Genomic DNA, 16,391 nt, shown 5'->3' with positions numbered 1-16,391 from the left:
CTTTCTTTCTTTCTTTCTTTCTTTCTTTCTTTCTTTCTTTCTTTCTTATAAAGAGGGCTCAGTTTGGAAATCCCAAGCCTATAGCAGATACTTCCTTCTCTACCACAATACTGCAGATGAATCCTACACTTCAGGTCTTTCCATTCCTTGAGACTCTGGCTATAAACATGGGGCGGGGGGGAGATGGGGACAATCATGTCATGCCCCTTAATTTTTTGGGCAAAGAAGAAAAAGAACCTTCCCTGTGAAGCCTGAAAAGATCTCTCCCTTTTGGCTTCATCCTTCTTGTACTTGCTATCTCTTGTTCTGTCCTTTGACACTCACAATGCTGTTCTCTTTGACTAGAGACTACATGGGAGCGGCCCAACAGTTCTCCTCGGACCCCATCGAGCCCTGGCCCTCAGAGGAACTTTCAGCCTGCAACAGGTACTGTCCAGTTGCCATTGCTTAGCAACAGGTAGCAGGTCAGAGCCAGGTGTCAACTTCAGTCCCTCATTAGAGAGCTCCAAATAGGTCCAGCCTCTGAAATTATTAGAAGGGAATGTCTACACTGTCTATCCTTAGTGCTGCTGTGGGGTCAATTTTTAGGTTTTAACATTATAGCAATAATCTCAAATAACTTAGTTAACAATCTTACAGTTTTCATAGATGAGAACCATCTTGTTTTAGCTGTAAGACAGAATTAGCAGGAATTAATAAAATAACATAACTGGTTTTAAACAACTTTTTTTCCCACTGTCTTTTAGTTTCCACTAAGTTCAGATTAAAAGTTTCTTTGCCTAACATATTTCTGGCTTGCAATGGTCACTCAAGTTTTACAACATAAGAGAATTGTACTACAATTTTGAAATACAATAATAACACAAACAGTAAACTTCAGATGACATTAATTGAATTTCCAGATCACATATAAAAATTATTGATAGAAGATTGGGCTTACCAAGTGCAAATGCTGGTTGACTTCTGACCTCATTTCCCCCTTTCTTTTTTTCCTCTCCCTGCACTTGCAGAACATGGTTGTGGGGGTGGTCAATTTGGGAAGGAAGGAGGAAGAGGGCACTGCTCCCTGTGTGGAAGGGACTAAAGACTGGGGGGCTCCAGGAGGTTGTAGAGTCCAGCACCTGAATTAAAGGTCCAGGGGGCTATTGAGGAAGGGGTTTTGGTGGATAAGAAAGAGGATCCCTGAGGAACCTACAAGCTTCCTGATAGGGGTTGCTCAGCTTTGGGGAACTTGGAGCAGAAGCTCCAGGTTCTGGCGATGTGGAAGTCAGGACTCGAAGTTTTGAGAGAAGAGGTTCATCTACTTGCCTCGAGGAGTGGGCTTCAGAGTGCCCAGGGGCCTAGGGGTATTGCCAGTCCTCTGTAACTGTTGTGCCTCCTCCCTTGTTCCTTTCACTAGGTGGGCGAGGTTAACCCAAATTGCCTACCATTCTTCTAATTTTTCACTGCAGCCTTAGCTCAAGCAGAGCCAAGGAGATAGGGTGAATTATCTTAATGATTCTAACCTTTTGCTGTATCCTTAGCTCTGTCAGAGTGAGGATGACATGGAGAAGGCACTGTAGCCCTAACCTCCTCAGAGGTAGGACTACAGGGAAGAGAATCTTAGTGGGAGGTTTTTTTGGAACTTTTGCTCAAGTAAACTTCAATTCTGTGTCCACTCCTTAAAAATTTCGTTGAAAGTGAAAGTTTTGAACCTTCCAGTCAAAGTGAATGGGACTCTGGAAAAGATCCAGTAGCACCTAGTCCCCCCTTCCCCATATGGGAGAGCTCAAAGCTTCACCTCTGAGGTGTCTCTTCTTCAGATCTATGCTTTTTCCCAATTTATCTTTATGCCAAATAGTAACTAGAATGAATTCAATTACCAGGATCTATAATCCCAATAATATTACACAGTTCTCTGTCTGTGACCCAGGAAAGAGTTCAGTGCTAGTCCTATTCCAAAGTGCAGCCTTGACACCTACCTCTCTTTTATCAGTGAAGTGACCCCTTTTCTCTTAAATAGATCTTAGAAAAGTTTCCCCTTCCTCTTTTTCTGTCCATCTCTCTGCCTCCAGAACTTGGCCACAGTCTAAAGAAAGAGAGAGAGGGTGGGGGGGGGAGGGGGGAGAGAGAGGGAGAGAGAGAGAGAGAGAGAGAGAGAGAGAGAGAGAGAAAGAGAGAGAGACATAGAGAGAGAGAGAGTGAGAGAGAGAGAGAGAGAGAGAGAGAGAGAGAGAGAGAGAGAGAGAGGTTTTTTGTTTTTTCCAACAACCTTTCTTTAAGAGACCATCAATCTGGGCAGCTAGGTGGCACAGTGAATAGAGCACTGGCCCTGCAGTCAGGAGGACCTGAGTTCAAATCCTGCCTCAGACACTTAACAAAAAAACTAGCCATGTGACTTTGGGCAAGTCACTTAACCCCAATTGCCCTCCAAAATGCAAAAAAAAAAAAATTGGGGGCGGCTAGGTAGCACAGTGAGTAACAGCACCAGCCCTGGAGTCAGGAGGACCCAGGATCGGTTCCAACCTCGGATACTTAACACCCACACAAAATAACTGGCCATGTAACCTTGGCCAAGTTACTTAACCCCAATTGCTTTAAAAAAAAAAAAAAAGAGAGACCATCAATCTTTCTAGACCAGGCACAGTTTTATCTTTTATGGTTGGCTGCATTTTGAATTTTACAAGGTGACAGACTCAGGGATTTTTACACAGACACAGAGTAGATAGATAGAAACAGAAAGCATAGATATTGGTAACTTTTCTTGGTCTTTCAGATTATATAAAGACCAGGTGCTATTACATCTTAGCAGTCCCTTGAGATGGACTTTGGGACTGAATGTCAGTAAGCCTAAGGAAATACCCCCCATAGACACATTCATCTCTTCAGTGGCATACCACTGAAGTTCATAAAGAACTCCCTGTGAAATTTCCAAGCAGAGTGTCCTCTGTCCAGAGGGAATTCGCCACCTGGAAAGCCTTGGGTACTATGGCCCAAGCGATCCAGCCAAGCCTTCCTAGGTGATTAGAAGACCTCCCAGATAAGAGAAGGGGAAAAGATAGGCTTACCTTTGAATTAGAGGGGGTTCAAATCAGAGACTCTGCTCCACATGGAGAGGGAGGTCAAAGTCAGAGATTCAGTCCACCCAGGGACACCAAAAACTGGTGCACTGGGGGCTCTATCCACCCAAAAACTATTGGGGTTTCATTATGTGTTCTGGTGGGACTGTATCAAAGAATTCAGAGTCAGAACACTTGTAATCCAAGTATAGGCAATTATTGAGATTGATGCCTCTCATAAAGTGGGTTAAGTTCCAAGAGGAACCAGCAGCTTCAGAGAAAGCAAAATGGATTTTTATAGGGTAAAGATGCTGACTACACACTCAAAATTTACATAGAATATAGGAATATGATTAATATTAAAAAGACAGAAGGAGTTTGTTAAGGGATTAAGTATTGTTCGGTGGTTAAACATTCTGGTCATGACCTACAATTGGCTAGCTATTGTGGTCTTTTCTGGTCAAGATAGATAATTAGGTATTGTGGTCCTGTCTTGGGTTAGATGAATGATGTGATTGTAGTTGAATACAAGAACATATCTGTTTTTGTGGGAATGGGTCTGGGGGCAGTGGCTCAGTAGAGACAGTGGCTGGGATCCCATCACATGGACATGCCTGCTGTTCTGTGAGAAATATGAGTTCATGGACACAACTGTTGTTCTAGTGAGCAGTGAGACATGTGAAGAAGTTAGGACATTGGTAGGGATGGGGGGGGGGTGTCTAGGTGGGTACAGTGGGCCTACTGTTCAGTGGGGCCGGGTCTATAATGAAGTTAGAATATTTGGCCTGGGGGCAGCTTTAATAGGTTTCCATCATAAACATAACTGAAATTGTTTGGTTGGAAAGTTTCGTACTGAAAACATCCTAAGCACGTGTAACATGTAACAACTGTGAGCCGTCCACCTCCACAAAAGGTTGGGTTGGGGGTGTTTTCTCTCTTCATTTTAGTCCTACTTTTGGTCTTTATATTTTTGTTTCATTCACATTTGGGGTGTGTGCGTTTGTGTAGTTTTTCTTTCCTTTCATATTGTTGTGGTTTTATGTGTATTGTTTTCTTGGCTGTGATTCATTCTGAATCAATTCATGTAGATTTTTTTCCATATTTCTTTGTATTCATCACATATATCATTTCTTAAAATACAGCAATACTGTGGACTACTACTGTTTCTTGCAAAAGTCTAACCATGTAAAGCATTTACAAGGGCATGCCAGAGACACAAAGAAAGGCAAGAAACAGTCTCTGTTTTCCAGGAGTTCACAGTCTAATAGGGGAGACACCATGCAAACTATGTATATGTAAAATATGAAAAGGATAAGTTGGAAGTTAAGGAGGACTGAGAAAGTTTTCGTGTAGCAAGTAGAGCTTTAGTTAAGACTTAAAGGAAGCCAGTGAATCTAAGAGGGAGAAATGAGGAGGGAGAGCCTCTAGGCATGGGAGACAACCAATGAAAACTCTTCAATGGAGTATCTTGGGCAAGGAATGAAAAGGAGGCCATTGTTAAGGGATGAAGTGATTGAAAGAAAAAAGATCTATAGAAAACTTATCAAGTGACTGAATTAACCATATTTCTCCCTAAGGCATTTAAAGATGAAACTGGGAGAAGAAGAAATATATAAATCTCAGTGTTTATTTTACAAGAAACTGATTTTTCTTCAATACCAGGAGGGCCACCATTTTTGAAGTCTTATATATCTTCATAAGGAGTTAGAAATGATATTCAAAAGAACAAAAGAAAGAAGGGAGGAACAGCTCTAGAGCAGACAAGTATACACAGAGAAGGTCCCAATTGAGCAGAACACAATGCTGGGGAGATTGAAGGCTTGATAACCAAAAGACCAAATATTTCATGACTGTATATAAACAGGACAGGGATACTTTCACAACCCATTATCTTGAAAAAAGTACATCATTAAAGTCATCCAATACTGGATCTTAGTATGATTAACAAGCATTTCATACTAGAGCTTGAAAGCCTGTCTCTCCTTCCCTCCTCTCCCTCCCCCATGTACATGTTAAGATTATGAAAGATATCTTAGTAAATATAACAAGGAATAATTTGAAATAAAGGATAAAGCAGGGAGACACAAGCTCATCAAATGTGTTTGCCACTGTTATGGAGAACGTCCATCACAGAGAACGAATAAAATAGAACTGCCCCACAAATGGTGAAGTCTTCCAGATGTTCCTTTTTGCAGATAAAGCACTGATGGTATCAAGCCTTGGAATGCTGCAGAACATTCTAAGTAAGATCTGTAATTATTCAAAAGAATTTGGCCTCGGTATCACACAGGAAAAATGAAGCGGATGAAGAATGATATTATAAGATAGAGTTGGATGGACAACACGTAGAGTTAGTCCATATCTAAAAGGACAGTGTGTAACCCAGAATTAAGTAAGAAGATAAGACCATTCTGGGAAATGGTGGCTACAGAACTCACCCTGATACAATGATCCACTCCTTTAACAGCAGTATTCTTCTGTGACAATGACTGTGAGTAATGAAATATCACAATTACAGCATTTCAGAGCTGGAAATTCCCTTAGAGACCTTTTAATCCAATGTATATCTAAAAAGGAAGGCACTCTGCCTAGAACCCCCAAACTTGCTATCTGAACTTTTCTTGAAGATCTTCAGCAAGAAGGGACTGTCTCCAGAACTAATCTATTCCACTTTTAGATAACTCTGATTTGTTGAAAATGTTTCTTTCATCACATCAAAATCTCCCTCTTTTCAATTTCTGTGCATTCCTTCTAATTCTGCTTTCTTGGGCATATTTAATCAATCAACAGTCATTTTCTATTTGCCAGACACTGTGTTAGGTATTGAAGATATGAAGAAAAAAATAGAATAGTCACTGCCCTCATGGAGCTTACATACTACTTGGGGAGAAAATGTGTGCACATATAAGTATGTGTATATATATGTGTGTGTGTGTGTGTGTGTTTATATTTGCCAAATATAATATATGTATAAATTCATGCATATATACATGCATATGCATTAAATATGTATTATATATATGCATAATTTTGAAATGAGGAACCAGCAACTGAAATGATGAGGAAAAGTCTCATATAGGAAGTGGCATTTGAGTCAGGTAAAAAGACAGGCAAAACACACTCCTTGGGGTGGCTAGGTGATGCAGTGAATAGAGCACCGGCCCTGGAGTCAGGAGGACCTGAGTTCAAATCCAGCCTCAGACACTTTACACAAAAACTAGCCATGTGACCTTGGGCAAGTCACTTAACCCCAATTGCCCTCCAAAAATAAAAAACAAACAAAAAAAACCACACACACTCATTGCCCCCAACAAGGTCACAATGGGGGAGGCAGTGTGCAAATAACCTTGTTATTATTGAGTTCTTTAAGTTACATCCAACTCTCTGTGATCCCATTTGGGTTTTCTTGGCAAAGATATTGAAATGGTTTGCCATTTCCTTCTCCTGCTCATTTTATAGTTGGGGAACTAAATCAAACAGATAAGTGACTTGGTGAGAGTCACACAGCCAGTAAGTGCCTGAGGTTGAATTGAACAGAGGTCCTCCTGATTCCAGTATTGGTGCTGTATTCACTTTGCCACCAAGCTGCCCTACAGAACTATATTTAAACAAACTATATATAGGATAAATATGAAATAATCAACAGAGGGAAGATAGTAGAATTAAGGCAGTCAGGAAAGGCTTTCTGTAGATGCTCAGATTTTATCTGAGAGAAAGATTTTATCTTGTAGGAAGCCAGGAGGCAGAGATGAGGGGGGAGAACATTTGAAGGAAGGGGGACAGTCACTGAACAGCCTGGATTTGGGAGATGGAATAGCAACAGCAAAGAGGACAGTGTCACTGGATCTCAGAATTGATTGGGAAGAGTACAAGGTATAAGAAGACTGAAAATGAAGGAGAGGGGCAGATTATGAAGGTCAGATCCATAGGACAAGAATCAGGAGAGAGTAGTGAGAAGAGAGTATCAAAGAAGACGGTGTTCAACAGTGTAGAATTTTGGAGGAAACTAGAGATGCTAAGAGGTAGAGGTGAGGACAGAGGCATGGGACAGGAGCCAGGGAGTAGGGAGAGCAGCCTGTGCAAAAGTACTTAGACTCCTGTCTAATGTCCTCATAAAATGTTGTGTGTCAAGAACAACAAGAAGGCTAATTTATCTGGATCAGAGAGTATATGAATCTCACTTTGGTTCTTTGTTGTGGAGGATGAATTGTTTAAGGGAAAGACTTTGGGTTACCAAATAGGAGGCCCTTGCAGTAGTCCATGTGAGGGGTGATGAAGGCCTAAATTAGGATTGTGATCATGTAAGTGGAAAGAATGAGTTGGATGTAAGAGATATGTATCCAGGTAAAATCTACTAGATTTAGCAATTGATTGAATATGTGGGGCAAAGAAGAGGGAGGATTTGAGGATGACTGTAAGGTTGCAGATTTGAGTGTCTAGAAGCAGGGTCGTATCCTTAATAGAAATAGGGAAGTTTGGAAGAGAGGTGGACTTAGGAAGCAAAGGCAATGAATTCAGTTTTGAACATAAAAGTTTGAGATATCTGTGGAATATCTAATTGGGATATTCAATAGGTGGTTGGTGATGGCCTGAAGCTCAGAAGAGAAATTTGAAGTGAATGTATAAAACCATGGGAGCTGATGAGGTCACATGGAAGGGACAGAAATAGAGAAGAAGAGGGTCCGAGGACATGGCTTTGGGGGTAGACCAAAGGTAGGGAAAGGGTATAGATAATGGTCAAGCATAGAAGATGAGTGAGCAGAATGGTGGGAGTAAAAAACCAAGACAGAGGAGTGTTGTGGAAGCTCAGAGAGGAGTGAATATATAGGGAGGAAGTGGTGGTCACTGGTATCATGCTGCAGAGAAGTTAAGAAGAATGAGAATTAGAATCTAAGATTTATGTCTGGAATGGATATATGTCAAGTTCACAGAGTCCAACACAACTTTTTTTTTAATGTATAAAGAAACTGTAACTGAGTTTAAGTGATTGGGCGAGGGTCACATAGTTAATGAAGATATGAGGCAGCATTTGTAGTCAGACCTGCCTGATTCTAAGTCTAACACTATATGCCCTACACCATACTGCTTCCAATGACTGAGAAAAGGACATCACATTTGGCAATTAAGAGATCATTGGTAGCTTTGGAGGGAGAAGCTTTATTTGAGTGCCAGAACTGAAAGCCAGGTTTCAAAGAGTTGAGAAGGCAGTGAGAAGAAAAATAAAAGCAACTGAGTATGTTTTTCTAGGAGTTTTGCTGTGAAAAGGAGACTTTTAGGACAGTAGTTTAAGTGGATGGGGGGATGAAAAGAAGAGTTTTTGTTTGATTGACTTTTAAAATTGGGAAAGCTTGACAGCAGCAGAGAATAAACCGGCAGGCAGCGAGAAATTAAAGAACAGAAAGATGGATCGGGGGAAATCTACTGGAAGAGATCAAATCAGTGGTACAGGTAGATGGGTTAGATTTGATGAAGAGAAGGGCCACCAGAAACTGGAGCAGATGGAAGGGAGGGGAAATGATATCAAGTGGTATTGAGGTGGACAGTAGGGGAGAAGAAACTCTTAAAAAATGTCCTCTAGTTTCTCAGTTATACTAGAAGTCAAGTCCTGTGCAACAAGGATATGTGTGTGGGGGTGGTTTCAGGAGTTTGAGAAATCAGAATATTCCCGGTAGGAAATAAAATAATCCATTAGGGAGGAGCAAAAGTTTTGTTTGCCTTGTTGCAGTGAAGGATCAGTTTAGATCAAATAACAAATTTGCAGTGAATGCAATCCTGTGTTATTTTAATCTCCTACCTCCCTCCTTCCCTGCCCCCCCCCCCCCATTTTCCTTTTTTCTGACTGAATATAGTTAGATCTTTATGGAATGATCTCAACACCCTTCCCCTCCATGGTTACCCTCTTTTGGACACTCTCTATCCACCCTTCTAATATCCTTTTTTAAAATGTGAAAACCAAAGCAAGAATCATTGCTTCAGATGTAACATGACCAGTAAAGACTACTCAGCTCCCTATTCCCAAATGCCATTCTTCTCTTGATGCAACTTATGATCACAAGGATTTTTGTCTGCCTTATCACACCCACTGACACATTCAATATTCAGCTCACTAAAATCTGCATGTCTTTTTTTAGATGAACTGCTGTCTTCACCTTCTTATTCTTCTTGACTATTTTATCCCAAGTGTAAAAACTTTACGTTTTTATTTCTATTTTTCACATTTCATTCATATTATTTTATTTTCATGATTTCATATTATATGAAACTGTATATTCCAAATTAAGAACTTTAAAGAAAAGCAAAAGGAAAGGAAAAAGGCAGTCAATTTATTAAACACCTATTATAGTGTCAAACACAATACTATGCTCCGATATGATCATTGTATGATCAAAAAAGAAGGTGAGATGGTGATGTAGTGAAGGATGAAGTATATTGTCCATGCACTCCATTGACATCCTTGTGCTATTGGGGAAATCAGACAAGGTCCCAACTTGTTGGGTAGGCACAATCAAGAAACAGAAACATAGAGGTTGTCCAGACATGGGTGGGCTGTGATTGCATATTTGGAGGAAATTGCTGGTGATCTTGGTGAGGAAATGTCTTCTACACAATGCAAATCCAAAACTTCTGGTCTTTTTATTTATCTAGGGGCACTTGAAAGGTTCAGTGACTTGCCCAGAGCCAGTAAGCAATAGAAATGAGAACTGAAGGCCATGTTTCCCCCAAGCTTTCCTTGAAGACTTCCCTCCAGTGAAAGAGAACCCCACTATCTCCTAAATTCTTGAGGAATTTTTCTGATGTGGTATCTTAATCTCCCTCTTGGCAATTTTCACACAATGAAAATTTGAGTTCTGCCCACTGACATCATTTTATTAGATTTGACCCAGTATCAAGACTGTTGGAAATGTTAAGATCATAGAATAGAATAGATCTTGAAAGATCCCTAGACTTCTCTAGTCCAGTCTTCTCATTTGACAGATAAGGAAACTCATGCCTAGGGCAACCTGCCTAAGTTTATACAAATAATGTATTATAGAGCCAAGATTTGAACCCAAGTTATCCAACTCCAAAGTTGCTACTCTTTCCATTGACTGACTCTGTCATCCAAAATGCTAGCTATTCTTCCTCAGTTTGTGCCTTCTATAAATTTAATAATCAAGACATTTGATCCAAGTCACTGACAAAAGGGCCATGTACAACAACAAGCACAGATATCTGGGGCACAAGAGAACTCCACAAAGTTGACTGCAATCCATTAATGAGTACCTTCTTGGTCCAATACTTCATTTAATTCTGAATCCAATTACCCTATACTATTTTCTTGACTGTATCTTTCTTTTCTATAAAAATAGCATAAGCTTTTATCAAATCCTTTTGCTAAATCTATTTCTGTAGCATTCACTCGATCTTACATTTTTAAGAATGCTCAGAAAAACAAGGTCACTTTGGCAAAACCTGTTCTTAATGAAGTCATGCTAAATTCTTTGGGATCTTTGTGATTTCCATTTTCTATGTGTTTACTAGCCATTCCTTAAATAATATGCTTTAGAATTTTGCCAGAAATTGAAAAAAAAAACCATGAATCTGTGAATTCTATTCTCTTGCTTTAAAAAAAGGGGGAAGGGGTGGCTAGGTGGCCCAGTGAATAGAGCACGAACCCTCAGAAACATCTGAGTTCAGATCTGGCCTCAGACACTTAGCACAAAAACTAGCTGTGTGACCTTGGGCAAGTCACTTAACCCCAATTGCCCTCCCCCCCAAAAAAGGTGTGTGTGGGGGAGATATTGCCCTTCCTATTCAGTCAGAATTGACAATTACCAGTTTGAGAGCTGGAAGGGACCTCAGTGGTGATCTAGTTCAGACCATATCTCAGGGAATCCCCACTATGCCAAACCTGACCAGTATTTTTCTGATCAATGCTTGAACATTCAAATTAGAAGGAACTTAGCACTATGCTTTTGTACAACTCTAACTGTTAGAAATTTTTGTTTTGTTTTGTTTTGTTTTTCCCTGAGGCCATTCCTAAATTGTCCTCTTTGCAACTGTCACTCAGTGCTCCTGGTTCTACTCTCTGAATCCAAATGTAACATGTATAATCTCTTCTCCATGACAGCTTTTCAAAAACTTGAAGATTGGTATGGTATTATGACACCCTAACTCTTCTCTTCTCCCAGCTAAAAATCCCCAGTTCCTATAACTGATCTGGACTTATACCCTTTTACCATCTTGGTTTTTCTGGACACTCTCCAGCTTATCAATGTCCTTCGTAAGTCCTTATGCTCAGGAAAATATTCTAAATGAGGTCTGACAAGAGCAGTGTGATTCTCACCTCATTATCACCAAAAGGTATGCCCTCTTAATGAATCCCAAAATCTCTTTAGCTTTTTTTTTTTTTTTGGTACTCTGTTACCCTGCTGACTCATTAGTCCACTAAGACACCCCACCCACCCAAGTCTTTTTCAGAACAACTGTTATCTAACCATGCCTTCCATCTCTTTTTTTCTTTCTTTTTTGTCTTTATTAATTTGTTTACTTTTAGTTCACGAGATTCATTACCACAATTCCTCCCCTCTTTCCCTCTAATATGATACGTTTTACATCTCTTCTCTGTAGAGTCCTATGCTTAATTTGTTTTTGTTATTCCCTCCTTCCACCATGAGGGAAAAGCTCATATAATACTCATCTCCCTCCCTTCTTTTTTTAAACTATTATCTCCTCTTCTTTGAATATAACCAATTAGTGTAGGGGGACCAAGTGATCATTCAGAGGGTAATTGCTCTTGCTTTGACCTGCTTTGATCTGGATCCTGGTCTTGGGTAGAGGTCCTGAGGTGTGTGGCCAGGTGCCAGAGCCTGTGGGGGCTGCAGGGTGTCTTACTAATTGCTGTGGCAGCTGCGAAAACCCCACTGATTTGAGACAAAGCTCTCTCCATTCTGAAAGCAGAGTTCTACCATGGCAAAGAGTTCAAAAGTCAAGTAATTAACTGGCAACATGAGTAAGCAGAGGAAACACAATCCGACCATAGATTCCTTTTTTGGGGACAAAAAGGATGAAAGCATGGAATGGGAAGAAGACAACAAAGTCAAAATTCCTGCATCAAAAGTTCCCAAGAAAAATAAGAATTGGTTACAGACCATGGAGGAGCTCAAGAAGGATATTGAAAACATGTAAGAGAAGTGGAGGAAAAATTGGGAAGAGAAATGAGAATGATGCAAAAAAAATCAAGAAAAGTGAGTGAACAGCCTGACTGAAGAAAATAACAACTTAAAAAATAGACTAACTCAAATGGCAAAAAGAGGAGATGAGGAGAAGAATGCCTTAAAAAGTCAAATTGTCCAGATAGAAAAGGAATTTCAAAAACTGACTGAAGAGAATAATTCCTTCAAAATTAAATTAGAGCAAATGGAAGCTAATGACTTTATGAGAAATCAAGATACTATAAAACAGATCCAAACAAATGAAAGCATAACCAATCATTTATGAATACATCTTATTATATAATCATCTAATCTGTATCTCTCTTTTCCACAATGACAGTATCAGATACAATAAAAAATTTTGCTAAAACCCAGGCTAACTCTTTCCACAACATTCCCCTTACCCACTAGTTTGTAGTTCTGTCAAAAACGGAAATGAAGTTAACCTGGCATCTAGCTCTTTGTAATCATCACTTCCTTCCCTACTTGTTCATCAACCATCTCTATAAATGATCTGTTCCAAAATGTTTCAGGAATTGAAGTCAAGTTCAATACCTCTAATTTTCAGATTGTGTTCTCTTTTCTTTTTCAAAAACTGAAATATTTGCCATCTTGTTTTCTGAGATCTTTCACATATCATTGACAGTGGCTTGACAGTCATGTTTGCCAGTTCTTTCATGACCGACTGATGTCAATCCCTCCATCAATCAACAGTCATTTATTAAGTCCCTACTTATGTTCCAGGTTCTGGGAATTCAAAGTCAAGAGTAAAATTATCCCTTTCCTTGAAGAACTTATATTCTAATAGGAGAGACAGCATGACATTTATAGGTATATATAGAACATCTTCAACACAGGTACAAAGTAACATTGAAAGGAATGGTATTAAAAACTGAGGGAACAGGTAAGACAAATCTACCAGTTTTTTCAGTACTGGAGGATCAAGTTCATCAGAGCCTCATGACCCAAACTCATCATAGTAGCTAGATATTCTCTTACTTTCTCCCTACTTATGTTTTTATACTCTCTTTAATTCATTTCTCCTAAGTCTAAAGATCATTCTCTCTGATAGGGAATCCAGAAGTAAAATAATAGTCAAGGAGCTCTGCTTCCTCTCTGTCTTCTGCTTTTCCCTGATATAGATTTACTTAAAAAAAAAAACTTAACACCTTTTTGGTTGTCCTTGTCTTCTCTTGCCAACCTTAGATTTAACACTACTGACCCTTTTCTTACAAGATTGTGTATGGCTATTACATCCATATTTCATTTACTATCTTAGCACCCACTGTTTGTAAATGTCTTTTAAAAATCTAATTTGCATGACCAGATCCCTGTTCATCCATGTTGAAAGCTTTCCATTCCTCCTAACCTGGCTTATCCTATGGAATTTTATCCATAGTATCATATCTATCTTACCTTCCTTCTCTCCCCATATCTAGAATACATTTCAGACAACACTCAGCTATCTTCTCCTTGGTCACAAATGCTAAAATAGAATAGTCACTGTCTCCCAAGTTTCCTATCATTTCTACCTGAGTATATAGTTATGCTTTGTTATTGAAGATCACTTCCAAAACTGAGGCAAGTTATCCTCAGTGGTCTCTCACCTTTTGAAGAACAAAAATTGTCATTTAGACAAGCTAAAAATATCATTGGATGCTCTGCTTTTGCAAGAGAGAGCTCCAGAAGACATTTGGAAACTAAAGCTCCCTATTATTCCATACATGCCTTCATGATAGGCTTATCTCTTTTTTCATATATTTCCTATTTTTGTCGAGGTGGTCTATAGTGTACTTTGATGACAATATGACTTTTATTTCCATCTCTTCATCTTCACCCAAATGTGCTCTACCATGATCTCCCATTCTCATTGATGGATTTCCTCACAGCAGTATATCTTCTTAGTAATCAATGCTGTTCTTTGTATCCTTTTTTCTATTATCTTTCTTTAGAATAAAAGATTTCCTCTTGAACCATATTCTATGATGTTTAACTTTTCCTTCTTGTATTAGAATGTCTATTTCATCTTGCCTGTTAAGTGTTTATGAATCTGAGGCCATGTTTTTTACTGCTAGTTGCTTTCTCAGACTTCGGCATCTCTTCTGCTGTAAGTTTTCCTATATTATTACTACATTCTATGCTATATAGAATGTTGTTTTATGTGTGAGTGTGTGTGTGTGTGGGAGGTGTAAATAAATACAAATATAGATTTAGATATTTGTATGTATACAAATAAGATGTGCAAGTTTCTTTCTTCCTTGTTTTAAAGTGCTTTTGATTAGATTTTTAAGACTCAAGACTAGTACTTATTGGCCCTTTGGTAATACAAACTAATGTTTAGACAAGAACCCATCATTCCTATATTTTAAGCCATAATTCATAAATCCAAATCCTTATATCAGATACCATCTTCTGAACCCAAGGTTTGTTGCCCCCCCCCCCCCATTACCTTTCTCTTCTAATTAAAAAATTAGTTGGGTACAAAAATACCACTAGTACCCTAAGGTCTAGAACTCCATAATCTTTAGCAGTACTTTCTGGATTATTTCCAACAAGAACTTGTACCCATGTGGACAACCAGAATTGAATAGTAGTAATCCTGTTTGACAGGCCTTGGGAGGTTCTCTGTCATATCCCAGATGCATGCTTTAAGAAGACAACAGACTTCTCTAATGTTGTCATCATGTTAAAAAATAGCTGTCACAGTATCGACGCAATTCACCTACCAGCTAGCAGCAGTTAGGTAGATGCCTCAGACCTAGAGTCAGGAAAATTGGAATTCATATCCTGCCTCAGATGCTTACTACCTGTGTGATCCTAGACAAGCCATTTAGCATTGTCTGCCTCAGTTTCCTCATCTGTGAGTTGGGGTAATAATAGCACCTGCCTCTCAGGGTTGCAGTAAGGATAGAATGAGATGGTATTTCCAAAGTGCTTTGCAAACCTTAAAGTGTTATATAAATGTGAACTAGTATTATTCCTTACTTTTTTTCCTTTAATCTATACTGATGTTCATTCACCTTTAAGTAAAATAGTAATGAGACAGAAGTGTAGGAATCAACGGAATTTTGAATAAACAACTAAATAGTTGTTTAGCTAGTCTGTCTCTTCATTGAGCATTATAGCTAGAGTTCTCCAAGGGCCATGTAGCTCAATTTGTTTCCAAAAATTGTTCCTTTCTGGGGTGATTGGACTGGGTCAAGCAAGCCACTAGGTGACTGCTTCTGTTGAGTTCTTCTCAGGGTACGATTGCACCTCTTCTTGGTACATTGAAACACTGGCTTTCTTGGCTGACTCTGATGGGAAACTATAGTGTCTTCCACCTTCAGCAACTGAAATGTCTAAGTGATAGCAGCATGCTTTCTTTAATTGTAGTGATGCAGAGTTCTTTTAGCTAGTGTAAAAATCATTAGCTGAGGACCTTACAAAAGCCTCTTCCATTTGAGGAAAGCCTTAGCTTTGATGTTGTTTATCATCTCCAAGGGGAGATACTAGTAGTATCACATTTATATAGTGCTTCAAAGTTTGTAAAGCACTTTATTATCTCATTTTATCCTCGTGATAACCTTAGGTGCTATTATGATTCCACTTTAACTGTTGAAACGTGAGGCAGACAGAGGTTAAGTGGCTTGCTCAGAGTCACACACATAATAAGTATTTAAGGTCAGATTTGAACTCAGTTCTTCATTATTCTAGGTCCAGTGTTCTATCCACTGTCCTCTGTATCACCTTGCTCCTCCTATTAGCCAATACTAATTAGCAAAAAAAAAAAAAAAGCACCTTCCCTTAAAAAGCCTCTCTTCCTCATCTTTGAGTCATGAATTCAAATTTAACTATTTTCACCTCCATTCTACTTTGGGAATCTTAGGTCCAAGTGGCTAGGGACAAAGGTATGAATGAAGTCTTTAAGCTCTGAAAGGCAAGAAATTTTCTCCCTGTCTTCTTTATGATATTCAGTTGATCTATCAAACTTGAATGGGAAATGTCAATTTTATATTTGAAGACATTCTATCCCATATTTCAATACCTTTGTCTTTTAGCCCTGAAAACTTGACTTTTTCTAAAGCATGGAGACACCCTCTTATTATACTTCTCTATCACTACCCACTAACAAACTCAATCTTATCATTAAACAAAAGCCCTCCCTTGTAACAAATCA

The 16,391-nt window shown here is 39.1% G+C and overlaps 1 protein-coding gene across 12 annotated transcripts in view; it reads left to right on the top strand.

The window, feature by feature from the left end:
- Positions 1-16,391, top strand: part of GAS7 (growth arrest specific 7) — a 325,321-nt gene that overhangs the window by 221,374 nt on the left and 87,556 nt on the right. For 10 of the 12 annotated variants that reach the window (XM_069076770.1, XM_069076779.1, XM_069076772.1 and 7 more), the window contains one exon: positions 346-426. The exons of the other annotated variants lie outside the window; for them this stretch is intronic. In XM_069076770.1, coding sequence (XP_068932871.1) covers positions 346-426 — 81 coding nt within the window. The remainder of the gene's footprint in view (positions 1-345; positions 427-16,391) is intronic. 12 annotated transcript variants of the gene reach the window in all.

This window comes from Petaurus breviceps, unplaced genomic scaffold (genome assembly GCF_028583685.1).
Source record: "Petaurus breviceps papuanus isolate PSGF00001 unplaced genomic scaffold, PetGlider_PUasm1.0 90925, whole genome shotgun sequence".
NCBI classification, from domain to species: Eukaryota; Metazoa; Chordata; class Mammalia; order Diprotodontia; family Petauridae; genus Petaurus; species Petaurus breviceps.
Note: the sequence above shows the minus strand (reverse complement) of the source record. Positions and strands in the feature narration are given on the sequence as shown.